The 14663-nt window shown below is 52.1% G+C and overlaps 5 protein-coding genes across 5 annotated transcripts; 2 read left to right on the top strand and 3 right to left on the bottom strand.

Annotated features, from left to right (window-relative positions):
- Nucleotides 1–23: 23 nt before the first annotated feature.
- On the top strand, nucleotides 24–1013 carry J4E88_010973 (uncharacterized protein; the record flags this gene model as incomplete). Its single annotated transcript, XM_049404563.1, has 1 exon — nucleotides 24–1013. The coding sequence occupies one exon, from the start codon at nucleotides 24–26 to the stop codon at nucleotides 1011–1013; it is 990 nt and encodes a 329-aa protein (XP_049249706.1).
- A 172-nt stretch (nucleotides 1014–1185) lies between these two features.
- Nucleotides 1186–2460, bottom strand: J4E88_010972 (uncharacterized protein; the record flags this gene model as incomplete). Its single annotated transcript, XM_049404562.1, has 1 exon — nucleotides 1186–2460. One exon carries the CDS (start codon nucleotides 2458–2460, stop codon nucleotides 1186–1188), a length of 1275 nt encoding a protein of 424 aa, XP_049249705.1.
- A 677-nt stretch (nucleotides 2461–3137) lies between these two features.
- On the top strand, nucleotides 3138–3878 carry J4E88_010971 (uncharacterized protein; the record flags this gene model as incomplete). The annotated part of the gene is made up of 1 exon (XM_049404561.1): nucleotides 3138–3878. The coding sequence occupies one exon, from the start codon at nucleotides 3138–3140 to the stop codon at nucleotides 3876–3878; it is 741 nt and encodes a 246-aa protein (XP_049249704.1).
- A 3581-nt stretch (nucleotides 3879–7459) lies between these two features.
- Nucleotides 7460–9970, bottom strand: J4E88_010970 (uncharacterized protein; the record flags this gene model as incomplete). The annotated part of the gene is made up of 4 exons (XM_049404560.1): nucleotides 7460–7520; nucleotides 7713–8471; nucleotides 8531–9238; nucleotides 9288–9970. 4 exons carry the CDS (start codon nucleotides 9968–9970, stop codon nucleotides 7460–7462), a joined length of 2211 nt encoding a protein of 736 aa, XP_049249703.1.
- Nucleotides 9971–10457: 487 nt separating this feature from the next.
- Nucleotides 10458–14511, bottom strand: J4E88_010969 (uncharacterized protein; the record flags this gene model as incomplete). Its single annotated transcript, XM_049404559.1, has 3 exons — nucleotides 10458–11479; nucleotides 11974–14427; nucleotides 14508–14511. The coding sequence occupies 3 exons, from the start codon at nucleotides 14509–14511 to the stop codon at nucleotides 10458–10460; spliced, it is 3480 nt and encodes a 1159-aa protein (XP_049249702.1).
- Nucleotides 14512–14663: the final 152 nt, after the last annotated feature.

Genomic DNA, 14663 nt, shown 5'->3' with positions numbered 1-14663 from the left:
CACACACACACACACACACACACATGAACACAACGCCCAACCCCAGAGGCCCCTTCCGTGAGATAGGCCGAGGATGCTGCGGCAGCATCTGGATCCGCGGAGTCGACCCCTGGGTCATCAAACGCGAACACATGCATACAAACCACTCCGTCTTGAACGACCACAACATGCATCGACGAGTTATCGCAGCAGACGAAACACACACGCTACCTGTGCGCATACCGAAGTCTTACGAGGTCTTGGAGGCTGATAGTTTCTGGTGGGATAACAATTTCACTTGCTTTCCTCCAGGTGAAGAAGTGAGTAGGAGCTACACGCAGGAGAGGATACCTGCTGTAGGGCTGCCTATTCGCGAGATGCTTATCGACAGATATTGTCGTGAGGCGTTGAAGGATGCTACGAGGACGAGCAGGAAGAATGAAGATTGTCTCATTCGAGTGTACACGGGGAAAAGGAGACCGGTGGGACGCCCGCCTGGCATGTTCTTTAACCTGCGCAACTACGGTCTTTGCGTTGATCAGATGGAAGAGCTAGGTTTGGATCCCGTTGTCATCGCGAAGACCCTGGCTGAAGCGCTTGCACATTGTTACTGGAAGGCTGAAGTCGACGCGAATGATGTTGAGTTTGTTCTTGCCCCGGCTACATCATCTATCAGCGGCGACACGCCAACACAAATGTTCAAGCTGCTGGATGAAGAGCTCGTCATCTGGATGCTAGACTACGACTGCGTACGTCCTATGGCTGAAGACGCAACCGGCATCGCGCAAGCAGTCCATGCGTTCTGGCGCAACGATCCGTACTTCCCCCGACCTTTTGCATACGGCCATACAGATGCTGATACCGAATTATGGCACGCGTTCAAGGCGCACTTCCTCCATGTTAGCAGGCGCATGTTGACAGACAAAAAGGGAAGTGTAGATGAGGACATATTGGACCTCCCGCAGCAATGGGTGACGCAAGTAGAAGCCGAAGGACGTCGGCGTGCAGCAAGACAAGAAGAGCGACGTCAGTGAAGGGGAATGGGGCGACTTGGATGAGCGGTACTTACGGAGATCGTAATTCGTGGATATTATACGAGGTATCATGTAACACATAACAAAGGAGAGGTCTGAATGCGCGCGCTTCGTGTCAACATTCGCAGTCTATAGACCATATACATCTCCTCTTAATCGCAACAGCACCACCCTAAACAACAACAACATCCAACACCCCCTTCCCACTTCCTTCCCTCACCCTCCTAACCTCAACCCACCCATCCTTCTCCAACCTTACAATCTTCCCATCAACACATATCCTCCTCCACCTCCCGTCCTCCTCCTTCCCCTCAAACTCAATCCTCAACCCATCAATACTCTCATACCTCACATCCCCATCACCGACATGCTTACCCCCATCATACGCCTTATTCATAATACCCATGACGTCATCGCCACTCCTCGGGGTAAAATGAACAAGGTGCATACTCCCGTCTAGCGGTCTGGTAGCAGGGGAGATGCAGAATGGCTTCTCGAGGTGCGAGACCATGGTTGCGAGGATGTACATGTGTTCGTCTTCTGGTAGAGCGGTCCAACGATCCTTTTCTTTATCTTGGAGGATGGAGACTTTGCCTTTGTAAGGATGTGGTGGCGAGCCATCGGCGGGGTACAAAGCTTCTTTCGCAGCCATCTTGAAGCGCTCGACGCCGTGCTTGCGGTACTCGGTTGTGTCGCTGTCGCCGACGAGCGTGGCGTGCATGCCCCAGGAGGCTACGACGGCGCCGTGGAGGATGCCGTTGCCCTGTGGATCTTTGGGTAGTTCTTGCTCTTGTCGGCCTTCGTCGATGAGGAGGCGGGCGCCGGGGGAGAAGGTCGCTGTGAAGGTGGGAAGGGGCTTTGTTCTCCATGAAGTCAGGGTGGGGAGACCCCATGCATCGTATCCTCCGGCGTTGATGGAGTGGTAGAGCGCGTTTGCTGTGCCGAGAGGCAGGATGACGACTTGTGGGGGGATGTAGGTTTGTGGGTTTGGTGTTTTGGACGAGAGACCGTTTACGAGGTCTACGATACCACCGTCGCCTGAGAGGAGGATGATGCGGATGGCTCTTCCTTGGTTGGCGGCTGGAAAGAGGACGACATCGGTGAGTACCAAGATGCTGGTTGGCGATTCAGTGGTGTGTACTTTCAACTCTTCGATGCCTTTGTCTCCATATATGCTTTTGAGAATCGGGCGAACAGCGCTGGAGAAGAACTCATCTGCGAGTCCATGACCGGAGCCACTCGAGATGATAATGTGAGTCTCGCGCTGCTCCGGTTGGGAGAATGGTAGTTGTTGATCGCGAGGTCGTGTTGATACATTGATCAAGAAAGGCGGCCTCGTGGGATCTTTGTGCTCTTGTAATGTAACAACGGCCTCTGACTCGCCATGGACGCTTTGAGTCGTGAACACGATCTTGCGATGCTGATCGTCCCCGCCAGATCTGTTCATGATGGCAGCCTAGTGTAAACAATGACTCGGCCGGACTTTTTACTGTAGTGCGATCGCAAATGAGTAAGATGATGATCAGTTCATAGACGGCCAGAAGTCGAACCGAGCGATGAACGTCCGGTTCCTGCCACATGCCATGTCACCCACGCCATGGTGTGGAGATAGGCGTGATAGGCTGGCTGCCCAATCGCGCAATCCCACCTGCCCCATTTTTCGATGCGGTAGGCGCTAGTCCGCGTGCGTCATGTTCAATAACGGCCTCGTCGTGAGACGAAAAGCACGCATCAATCTGAAACTTTTCCGTCGGAACAGATTTTGATGATAGGGGTTCGACACTACTTCCTGTCATTGTTAAGATCGCAAAGGATTTCTCCGTCACTTTAACAGTTGTTAGATTCGGGCAGCGGCGTCAGCAAGGGTTACGTCATCACTTGGCGATACTACGCAGCCGCCTGGGCTGGAGGAACTCAGCCGCGCCTGCCAGCTACACCAACAAATTGACATTGCGGCGCAGCCAGCCGACGTCGCATTCCACGCCTGTCGGGACACCATCAGGCCCATCGCCTCCTGCTCAGCGACAGCAAACCCATCGGATCCGCGCAATCGCGCCCACCAACCGCAAACCGCACATGCGACCCTAAGCCCTTCCCCCAACAACCCACACGACCACCGCCACCATGAACGGCTGGCTCGTCTTCATCATCATCCTACTCCTCCTCCTCTCCTTCTCATACTTCGGCTGGTACTTCTACGCCCGGTGGAACGCCTCCCGCAATGGCCTACCTCCACCCTCCATGAACCCAATGGTAGCCTTCAGCCGCTCCTCTGACGCGGGCGCAACCTCAAACTACCCGGGCCCCGCGCCCACCGGCATCAAAGGCTGGTTCGACACCCAAGTGCGCAAGTTCAAAAACAGAAACAACCGGTACACAACGGGTAGCGGCTACGAAGACGCCGGCTACAGCGGCGGGCGCGGCGTCGGCGGGGGCCGCGGCGCGGGAAGTCGTCTTGATCCTGATGAGGCGTGGAGTTCGCGCGTGGGCGACGAGGCATACTATGAAGAGCAGGAACTTGGGCTTCATGAACCGGCGTCTACCCATGGTGGACAGACTGCGAATCCATATGCCAACCCCACGCCGTATAACAATGTCGAACCAAGTCGTGGTCGTAGCCGCACACGCGATTCCTACGACGAACATCTCGATGCGCAGAGTGGGAGGAATCCGTTTGGCGACGATAATGCGGCGAGTCTGAGGGGCGTGAGTCCTAGGCCGGTGCTCGATGCGGATACGAGTTATCGGGGTGGTGCTACGGCCACCATGCCCAGTGTGAGCAAGCACAGGAAGGCGGGTAGTGTGGATAGTGTGGAGAACAGCCCGACGGAGAGTCGGAGGAGTGTGTTCAGGGAGGGGTTGTAAGGCGATGAAGAGTTTGGACGAGGATTTCTGATACTATACCTATGCTGGGATTGGACTGGTGTTTTTTTGGACTGGCGGGGTCTTACCCGACGGATTGGACTTGAATGATATTTTGTTGTATTTTCACATTTGGCGGGCATTACGTGACGGCGCATTGACTGACAGCACATAGGAGGCCAGCATCTTAACAAACATACCAATAATGCCTCCCTACGTTAGTCAAGATGGGCAACCGCCTATCTCACATTGCAAGGATCAAGACCCCATCCAAACTCCCATCCCTTCCGCGCGAATTCCGGAACAACATCTGCGACAAGTTCCCCCGCGACCTACAAATCGAATGGCTTTGGAATACCCGGAGGTACACTGATACCCGTCACGCTCCTTCGACGTCATCAAAGTGACATTTCACAACCCATCTACGGTACCATATGTGAACCTGGTTTGATGTTTTGCGTATTGGTTGGGTTGGGTACTGTATGCGGAATGGAGCTTGATGCGACTGGCCCAATGATAGTGGTTGTGGGAGTGACAGAGCTAGAGGCGATCGATGTCTGGGAAGCCGACGTGCTCTGTCCCGTTGTACCCGTTGATGCACTACCAGCGACCGCGGATAGGTCTGGCATTGGCGCCGCCTGCGTCGATGGGCCGAGCGCGGCTTCACGTCTCTGCCTCGACTTCTCCTTGGCATCAGCCAATTTCTGAGCCGCGACAGCATCCTCTGCTTTTCTATCTATCTTGTTCAGCTTACGATATTTCTCATACAGGTGACAAGTTGTCCTACCTTTCCTGCTGCTTGGTAATTTAAGGTTAAAATATCCGAAGAATGAGGATGTTATTGATTGAGACCGGTGAGTCTCAATAATGTCGTAACCATGCTCTATCAACCAAGGCTCGCCGATTACGAGGTCGAAATTGTCGACGTTTGGAGCCACCCAGAAATCGTTGCTGTATGAGTTCCCGTCGTTGTTCAGCTGCCAGCTCAGCGAGATCTTCTCGTGGAAGCTGAAAGTATGGCCAAACATCTTCAGGCTTGCCGTATCTTCAGCCTTGAACACAAAAGACTCGAGCCCGGCTCTCTTAACCACCTCTTCGGCGATGAAGTTTACATTAGACCCACTGTCAAACTTTCCCCTAACTGGGTACCATATGCCCATTCGGATCCGTCCACATTCGCAGGGCGATTTGAATGCATCCCGTTGTGACTGTGGTAGGGAAGAGGGATTTCTTTCCGCTATGAGGCTTATCGTGGCATTGAAGAGACTGGACTTTTCTGCTGGAGTGCTTAGGGGTAGCCCTTGCGAGTCTATCTGCTGCCTTGTACTGATGCTGGGCTTGTTCGGAGAGTCAGCTGATGGTTTCGACTTGTCGAGATGCAAACTGTTGATTGGGGCTCTACCCGTGCCTGAGCCGTTTTTTAACAATTGGATAGTGAGAGCACTAACTGATCAGCGGTCTTTCATCTCTATTAAGAATAATACTGACTTGGTGGCAATGTCCCTAAACAGTATGACCGCACTTTTGAACGTTGTGAACGTTTCCCTTAACGTGATGTGAGTGGACATAGCCTGCACAGCCAACGCCATTGCGGATCTCTTGCTCATGTTATGTAATAGCTTTTCTAGTTGCGCGCTACAGTCTTTACATCGCTGAAGAGCTATGATGAGGGATGCTGGCTGATAAACGAGCTCGTCAGTCAGCATCTTCGACTCATCTAAGACCCACAAAAGAATCATGATTTCTCCAAAGACCTCTTCAGACTTGGCATCCCCGGACTTAGGGCGTAGAATATCCTGATAGCGTCCGACAATCTTGTCCAGGCTTTCGATAAGCCCAAGAGTGCCGATAGAGACAGAGATGGGATCCATTATGGATAGTAAGACATGCGAAAAGTTGACAGGTCTGGAGTTGATGGTATCAAAGCTTGTCAAAGATACTGTCCCCTCGATGCAGGGGATGGTCCGATTACTATATGCTAAGGTCTCAAACTATCTGCAAAGCAACCATAGGCTGCATTGGTTTCAGCCTTGCTGCATACGCGTGCCAAGTAATGAGCTCAGTGGCCACACGACTTTCAGCTGAAGCCCAACGCGAAGCTGACAGATTTAGCCGCCGCCACATGCAGCTCTACTGCAATCCAAGGGCAAATGGATTTACACACGACCCAAGGCTGAGGCCGAATATCAGCTCCAGGCGCTTATATCATTGTTCAGCTGAAGAGGCGGAGCCAATGGTCTTTTACTGGTTTCGTATAACGATGATAAGATTTCACGATGAACTAGAGCCCTGATCTTCGCTATTTTCTGTTTTGAAGTTGCCTTATCACTCTCTTGCGCTGACAAGTCGATTCATTTGCAAAATGGCACAACCTTTTCACCGCCACCCTAAGGGATATCCAAAGCTCGCACTATTAATGGGAGAATTCCCGGATGTCGCCATCTTTCGACGCTTCGGATCTCTGGGCGCACTTAATTTGATGCGCCTCCAGGCTGAGCTCATAAAGATAGAAGAAGAATTACAGCTTCAGCAGCTGAAAGACGACGGACCAGGCCAACCAGGAGAACGCTATTCTATAAGCTTTTCCGAAATGAATCTGACAAAAGCGACCAAGGAGGGCGAACAGGGCCACCCCAATCAGATGGCATTGCTGGAATCGGCACAAACGAAACTGATCGCATATCGTCTGTAGCCTAGTCTCATCGTCTTTTCTGACTTGCCTAACAACGTATCGTAGACCAATTACTTCTCACAGCTGCGAAGGTCACCCAGCTGCGGAAGCCTAGTGATAGCAGACTGAGATTTCTGCGCCGGTGGCTGCGTATGGATGAAGGCGGAGCAAATTTCCTGGAAGGTGTCGAACTTGAAAAGACCTGGGACGACGCTGTCAAGCGCGACTTAGTGGTGTTGACGCATGAAGACCACGAGGAAAACAACGCGCTATCAGCATGGGCCACCCCAAAACTCCTCAGTGCATTCCACTACATCTTCCAATCAGTAAGTGTCCTGAAACTGCAGATGATGTTACTATTGACGATTTGCAGCTACGCTCGCCCATCACCACTGAAGCTGGAGACGTTTACGATTACGAGGACTCGAAAGCTGTCAAATCCGTAACGTGGCTGATTACCCTTCTAGCAACTATCGGCATGTCATTGCTTCCGAGCCTCATCATCCTTTGGCTGTTCCATGTGAAAAGAACGATTATCAGAATTTGGATCACCGTGGGGGCCACAATCACCATTGGGGTTCTTCTTAGAATCTTCACAACTGCGACGATGAAGGAGATTTTTGGTGGCACAGCGGCGTATGTCTTCCCCTATACCTATTGAGTGTCTTGAGACTTACATTTCGAGACAGGTTTGCGGCCGTCGAGGTTGTCTTCATAGGTAGTGCCAACGGTACCTATGCTGGATCGTGATCAATGTTACTGCACGTCACTTTACGTCCATGCTATTCAGTACTTGATGATCCCTCAAAAACTCTTGGAGCTGATAGGTGGGGTACGTAGAACTCACAGTGTTCGACTGGTCGTGATGATGGACGTCGCTTTCGAGCTTTCTGGGTTGCAGTGAAGTCGACCTTCAACCGATACCGAGCATGAATGGTCGAAGGGCTTTGATGATTATGTCGGTGTCTCGTGAGCTGGGCTATTAGTTGTCTCACATGTTCAATGCACGCAAAGAGATTGAACTGTGTTCTGGATAGTAGCATATGATCGCGCCTAATCTTCATCGCATCGAATTTGCTTCTTCGACAACCTAAGAGGACCTGGGATGCGTCTTCTCGAACGATGCATCTTCCCCAACCACGACTCGATACACCACTCGTGCATACTGGTCCGCCTGTTTCGCCTTGTCCCCCAACTTCGACTGCTCAAATGCCGATCGTGCATGTAGGAAGGCTTCTACTAGATGGTCCACTATATGACCCCACCTTGTAACCAAGAAAGCTGCAGAAGTGCGATCGAGCCCAGTAACGGTGAAGCCCAGGCTCTGGAAAATCTTCTCCACTGATTCCAGCCCTTTTGTAAGATCAGGTTGTCTCATATAGATTCGGGTCAACAACAGCTGCGGATCCCAGAGCAGGAGTCGAGGTACCTCTTCAACGGGACGCGAATACGTCTCATTGAGCGCCTTGAGCAAGCGTTCAAACTTCGCGTTGAAAGCGTTTCCACTCGTCGTTGACTTGCAAAGCCGTTCCAGCTGCTCGAGCAAGGTTCGCCTCTTCGTGACTTCGGAGGCCTTGGTACTCTTGATGTCTTCACAGAGCGGGCAATTGCAAACGAAGCCCCAGTTCTTGAACTTTTGGTCGACCTTCGAAGTGTAGTGGCCATCCGGGGCCTCGTACGGGAACGACAACTCCGTACCAGCTTCCATATCTTTCTTTGCGCGTACGATCATCATGTCGCCGATGAATGAGCGACGGACGTTGCCGAGGCAGCTGTGGTTGATGTACGAGGCTTTGATCCATATGCCGCAGGAATGGTATGCTTTCTCTTTCGATTCCTTGTTATCTTTGAGCCTTTTGTAGCTGTTGAGGCTTGTGATAGGACTACCGAAGACGTTGAGGGTCATTGTTCGCTCAACTAGGAAGCTGGACGATTTAGTATCAAGAGGTCACATTGCTTGACTTCAGGTTCAGGATGGACTTACGTGTCTACGATCGGCTGCCCATCGACAGATTTCGCGTCAACTGCTTCGTAGTCGCCGTGGTAGAGGTCGGTAAATGTAGGGGCCGTCGAGGAGTTTTTGAACATCTTTTGCGTGATCAGCTGAATGAGATCAGCCTGGCCGCCAAGAAAGCCCTTGTCCGTCTCGACGTTCATCAAAAGAGAGATGTTTGCGTTGCCTTTGCGTTCTTCGTCAACATGAGCATGGCTGAATGCTTTCTCACACAGCAGCAGGTCTCCGACTTTCGCGGGCTTGGTCAGAAACAAGCCGCGGCCTTTTCCTTTGACTTTCCGGACCTCCAGCGGACCCACGTATGTAGCATGATCCAAGTGGGGAGGGTGATGCTTCTTTGCTTCGGCTTGGAGAAGCTTGAAGTCGTATTCGCCGGTGCTACTCTCAGCACATCGACGTTGAGCACGAGTAAGTGTAGCGGCTGCTTCTTTATTGGCCGGGAAGTGTTCGCAAAGCTTTTCGAGAGTTTGACGGCTTTCGTCATAACGAGTGAGGTGGTAAAGTGCCTCAGCTGCACGGAACATTCCCTTCTCCGAGGGCTCTCCGCTGAAGGACGGGTAGCCGGTGTCGGCAAGCGCAGCATCATATTGTTTGGTTTTGAGGTAGGCCAGTGATCTGTTTCGTCTAATGACTTCGACTTCGCTAGACGTCGCTGTTTGCGCCAGGACGTCCGAATACCTGGCATGTATATCAGCACAGCCAGTTGCTCAATGTAGATTTTACTCACTTCTCGATAGCTCGCCAGTACCTCTCTTTCCCTATGAGAGTGTTTCCCTCCAGCTTTAACGACTCCGCTGTTCTGCTCATCTCTAGCAGTCTGGGCTTCCACGACGTAGGTGTCATGGTTTCCTCGTCGGTGAGGAAGATGATATCAGAAAGATGATCCACCCGCAGGCTGTAGTCTCCGGAAGCCGTAACCTTGAAGAAGGGCTCCTTCACGATAAGAATCGAGCCCTTGTCAACAACATCAACGGCTGGATGGCTAGTCTCATCCTCCTGCTGGTACATTTGCAACAATGTGACATCCCCGCGTTCATCCTCCGCAATAACGAGAATCGCTGTCATACGATTCGGCGGCGTGATGGCTCTTAACGTCAGATAGCGACCGCGATGATGCGTCTCGAGCCGAAGGTCTTCGATCATGATAGGCTTCAAATCGTCAAGAGGTGTGGTGCAAGGTGGATAAGCTGGTGGAACGAACGACGACTGTACGTGTTGTTCTCCATTGTTAGTAGCCCTCCCACTCATTTGTACGGTCGACATTGATGCCATCATGAACTCGAACAGCATCTTGTCTCTGTCTTTGCGATCTTGGGGACGCTGGCCTTGCTTGCTCTTGGCGTCTTGGAGCATGCGCCTTTGCTTTTGCATGAACTGAGCATACTTATCGACGTTTTTGCAAACGTCCATTGCTACGGATGGCGGAGTAGAGGAGACGGTCCGGCGGATGTGAAGTGTTTGCAATGCGTGAGGATTTGTGTGATTGGAAAACTCTAGGAGGGTGCGCTCTTATACACAGTGGGGCAGTCGTAGGTAGCTCGACCGTGGTACGTTGTTGGACGATCCAGGGTTCAAGAGGACGGCGGCCAAAGTATACTCTTGAACGCGCCCTCCTTGCATCTTCTATGGCGTATCAGCGCGCGCCTACGTGCAGATGATTCCATTGGCTAAGAGCGTAACACGTAAGTCTGTACCACGCCACTCATGCGCGGGGACAAACGAGGCTGTGTGTAGCACCAACCGGAAGCATCGTCCCTCCATGCAAGATGCACGCTCGGCCCGGCAAGCCTAGGTGTATTTTTGGCAGAATCATCCGATTGGACCATGGCATGTGCAAATACTGCATTGCACACATCGGTCGTACAAACACGTATGGATATCGATCATATTCCAGTCCCTAGTTGTCGTCCGGCCAGCTGATGAACAAGCTATCATCCAACTCTTCGAGCAGCCTTCGCCTCAGTTCCTCATCCGAAGACACCAGCTCATCATCGGGATCATCTAGCGGCTCAGCGGGCGCTGGTTGCGGCGCTGGCTTCGATCGCGACTTCGATATACGAACCAGATTGCCTCTCTTGCCGTACCTGAACCCCTCCGGCGGCGGCGGTGACTCAGGTCGTGGCAGCGGCTCAGGGCTCTCCACCTCTCGTGGCGGACACGTGCGGTTGATGCCGTAAAAGGTAAGATGTCTTCTCCATTCCTTCTTCCCAGCAATGTATATGCCTGGTATCCTGATCTTCAAATACCCGTTTCCTAAGAAGGATACGCCGAGTCGAACCTCTGGGTTTCCAGCACCTTCGTAGTTCTGCCGAATGCCTTGCAGAGGTTGTAGCTCCACAGCCGGGACTTTGGGAAGGTTGAGGGGTAGGTGCCATTCGTTCTTGAGGCCGGTGAGGGAAAGCTTTGCGGTGGCTTCCATCGAAGAGAGTGCGGTGTCGTTACTATGCTCTCCAACAACAAGCTTCCCAGTCTTCCACTGATGGAAATTGAACCGGCCAGTGTATATCAGCGCCCGGTTGTCGACTTCGTGGAGGTCAAGATAGTTGGGAGAGTAGAGATCCCATTCACCTCGGACATCACCAACCTGCACTTCCTCTTCTCGATGGAGTCTTATCGCTAGATGTCTATGCGCTCTCTCGACGCGCTTTTCGTGCTCTTCTTCCACTTTCATGGCCGCATCATAGCCATCGCCGTCAACCTCGAAATCGGCGAGATCCGAGTCACCGGAATCTGATTCGTCAGAGTCCGGTTGGCCGGTATCAGATAGAAGAGAGGATTCAAGCGCATTCTTTATTCCTTTCCTGGCCGCGATTGGCCACTCTCTTGGAGTACCGAAGTTCGCGTTCTCCTGCGCGACTCTCTTGGCGGTGTGGGCACTGCGACTGACTGTCGCATCATCGGTAGCCTTGCGTTTGGGAGCTGGTCACGTCAATCCAGCCCGTCTCAAGGCTGCTGATGGTATACGCACCTCTCTTGGGCGGCATCACGATCTGTGAGCATCCTGACGCGTGTTGGAAGCGTGGGGTCGCGTCCAGCTGCGCGCGTGTGATCGGCGGTGATTACGTCATCTCATTTCGTCTTATCCCTTTTCGGGTGGGCAATACCAAAACGCCTCTTCTCCTGCAATCTTTACGCTCATCGCAGTACACGACATGTTCATCTAACACCAGTCACCTTTTACTTCACGTCGTTTTCACTTTCCACATGGGTCGTGACTGCGATAACGAAACGATTGCATCCGCCAACTCTACGCACTACCAAAAGACAGACGATATGTAGACAAAAAGACTCCCGTTAATGCACAAGAAACGATCGCGTGACATCCCTGTACTCCATTCCGAGATCCCGACAAATTTGTTCCTGGCTGTAGTCCGGATAATTAATCGGAATTAGCTTCTCTAAGAACTCGTTACACTCCTTGTCCCTGGCCCTCTGCTCCGATGTCAAAAGCGCCGTAGTAGAGACATGGTAGTCATACGCCCCCTTCCCAGCGACGATATCCCACTTGTTCTGCCAGTCTTCAGGGACCTCGGGCGAGTTCGGGCCACCAAAGACAGCAGCAGTAGGAAGAAACTGGCCTTCGTATGCGGGGTTGCGGGGCTGAAGGTTCACAGTACCGCGATGGGCCTCTGCGCGCAGGTAACACATGTTGCCGACGCGACTGATGATGTGATCGAGCACGTCCCATATCTCCGGCTTCTTGTTCGCCGAGGACAACATCGCAGATGCCATTGCGATGTCTCGGATACATTTCAGACTGACTTTGGATCCAGGAACCGAGCTAGCTTTCAAGTCCCCAAAGTCTCGCAACCAGGCTTTGATGACATGGATCATCTTGTTGGCGATGAGATCCAGCGTCATGATGTCGAAATTGAGAAGGAATTCATCCTCCTTCATGGCGTCTCGATACGTCTCAAGTGTCTGGAGAGGACTGAGTTCTTGTTTGCGACGCTTGCCATGCTTTGACTTCTTCGATTTGTCTTCCAACCGATGTCGGACCACGCGCTCCAGAAGCCAGATCGGCTCGTTCTTATTCATGCCATTCTCGTCCGTCTTCAGCATCACCCGCTTTAGGCCGTCAAAAGCGGAAGCCTGTCTAACGAAAGCGGAGAAGATTTCCAGTTTGCGGCCGCCCAGATTCTTCTTCGTGTCCATCGTCTCGAACAACTCATACATTGGCCTGCCGGCGCGCTTGTGCTTGGCAAGCACACTGGGACTGAAGCCTCGCATCAAAAGTAGCCGCTTATCGCACTCTTCGTAACCAACCGGACGGGTACCTAGGAAGATATGCGTCTCGGTTTGCTTGGCAATCAGATATTCCATGTCAGGCCACCGTCGCAGCAGCCCGTTCTTGAGTCCGGCATTGTAGATGTGGCAGGCGAACAAGAGTTGCTCGGAATGTCTTGCAGCCTCAACACCGAACAGATGCACACCTTCCTTATGACGCTCTAGTGTGCATCCAGCATAGGTTGGTTGGTTCTCGAGGTAGAACGGGCCATCCACCAAAGTTCCTCCCCCGAGCCATGAATTGTGCATCTTGAACGTGTCGCTGACATGGTCAACCCTTTCAAGAGTCTCAAGAAGGCGATTCCATGAGGAGGCTAGTTGTGTGTGCAGATAACGGCCCCATTCGCCGTCGTGGTTTTCGGCAAAGTCGATGTACCGTCTCAATGCGCCACTCATTCTTGCGTTACCATCCAGGAGATCCCTATGCGCACGAGGCACTTCCGCACCAAGCTCACGGTGCATGTCGACGAACATCTGGAGTGCGAATATGATCCAAGTGCTTGCTTTTTGCTCCTCATCGATTGTGTGAATTGCGCGAGCTAGGATATCATGGTCTCGTGTGAATGCACCCACATCGGCTGACCTAGAGAGGCTCAAGAAGACGCTAAGGCACCTTCTCATGTGAGTCTGCTCGGTTCTGGCAGTTTTCCTGCCAGAGTGATAATCTACCATCACTTCCTTCTTGCCGTCGTGATCGAAGAGATGGTCTCGGAAATATACGTTATAAGTATCTTTGCAGACGAAGGTTTGCGGTGACAGTTTGAAGTCATCGAGATCGTACCAGCCCATCTCGTCTTTCCGGGTGATGCCGCTGGTACCTTGTTCTTCGAAGCTCTCAAGGAACTTGATCACTTTGTGGTGGCTTTCGAATTCTGGAAAGTCTTTGAGGAAGGCCTCGTTCACCCGTCGCAAGATGTCAACTGCGACATTGGCGGTAGTCGCTGCTGTGGTGAGCGCCAGGCTACGTTCCTTGTATCCGCGCCAGGTTTTGTGGACAAATAAACGAATTGCTGTCATATCTTTGAGGAAACAGAAAAGCGCAAAGGCCTTTTCACTCTTTCGGTTGGCGGACTCCTTGATACGGTAGCTTCGGCTCTGCATGTCTGTCGGTACCGAAGGCACGTAGCCCGATGGCTCAGCATGCTCTTGAGCCAGATTGAGGTGTTCGAAGAAGTTGGATGTGCGACTATTCGTAGATGCTCCTTTCTCGCGTTCTTCCTTGGTCTTGCCTGCTGTCGGCGCTTTAAGCGTGTGGTAATAGTAATCGAGGATATCGATGAAGAACTGATGGCCTTCATCATCAATGTCACCACCAGCTTCTCGCTCTGGTTTCGCTCGGTAGAACCCTGCACATTCTTTGCGAGCGGTGATTACACTCCACAAGATAGCTTCGATATCGGTCGGCAGAGTGATCTTAGCCCTCGCAAGGATGTCGACCAAGGTCTTGAATGCGTTTAGAGGCACTTCGCTCACTCCGTTTTGTCGGGCTGCAGCGCGAGCTTGTCCCTTGAGACGTGCGTTCTTGATCAACAAGTGGTCAATGGACTGGATTTTGGCGGCTGATGTTGCCAGCCAAGTAGCTACGATTTGCGTACCACTTTTGTATCTGAGATGAAAGGAAGTGGTCAGCCAACCTGGGTAGACGATCTAGATAGCGAACTCATACCGTTTGTAGGTATCCACTAGAAGAGATGGTAGATGATCCATGATAAGCGCCGGCGCTCAAACGCGCGTCCTTTCTAGAAATAGGAAGAGATAGTAGACGCAAGTATTGGACGAAATGACAGAGTATGGAGAAAAGAGAGCTACTGACGCG

Source organism: Alternaria novae-zelandiae (assembly GCF_023758075.1).
Source record: "Alternaria novae-zelandiae strain BMP 2774 chromosome Unknown scaffold_46, whole genome shotgun sequence".
Lineage (NCBI taxonomy): Eukaryota > Fungi > Ascomycota > Dothideomycetes > Pleosporales > Pleosporaceae > Alternaria > Alternaria novae-zelandiae.
The sequence above is the reverse complement of the archived record's forward strand: the minus strand, read 5'-3'. Positions and strand labels throughout refer to the sequence as shown.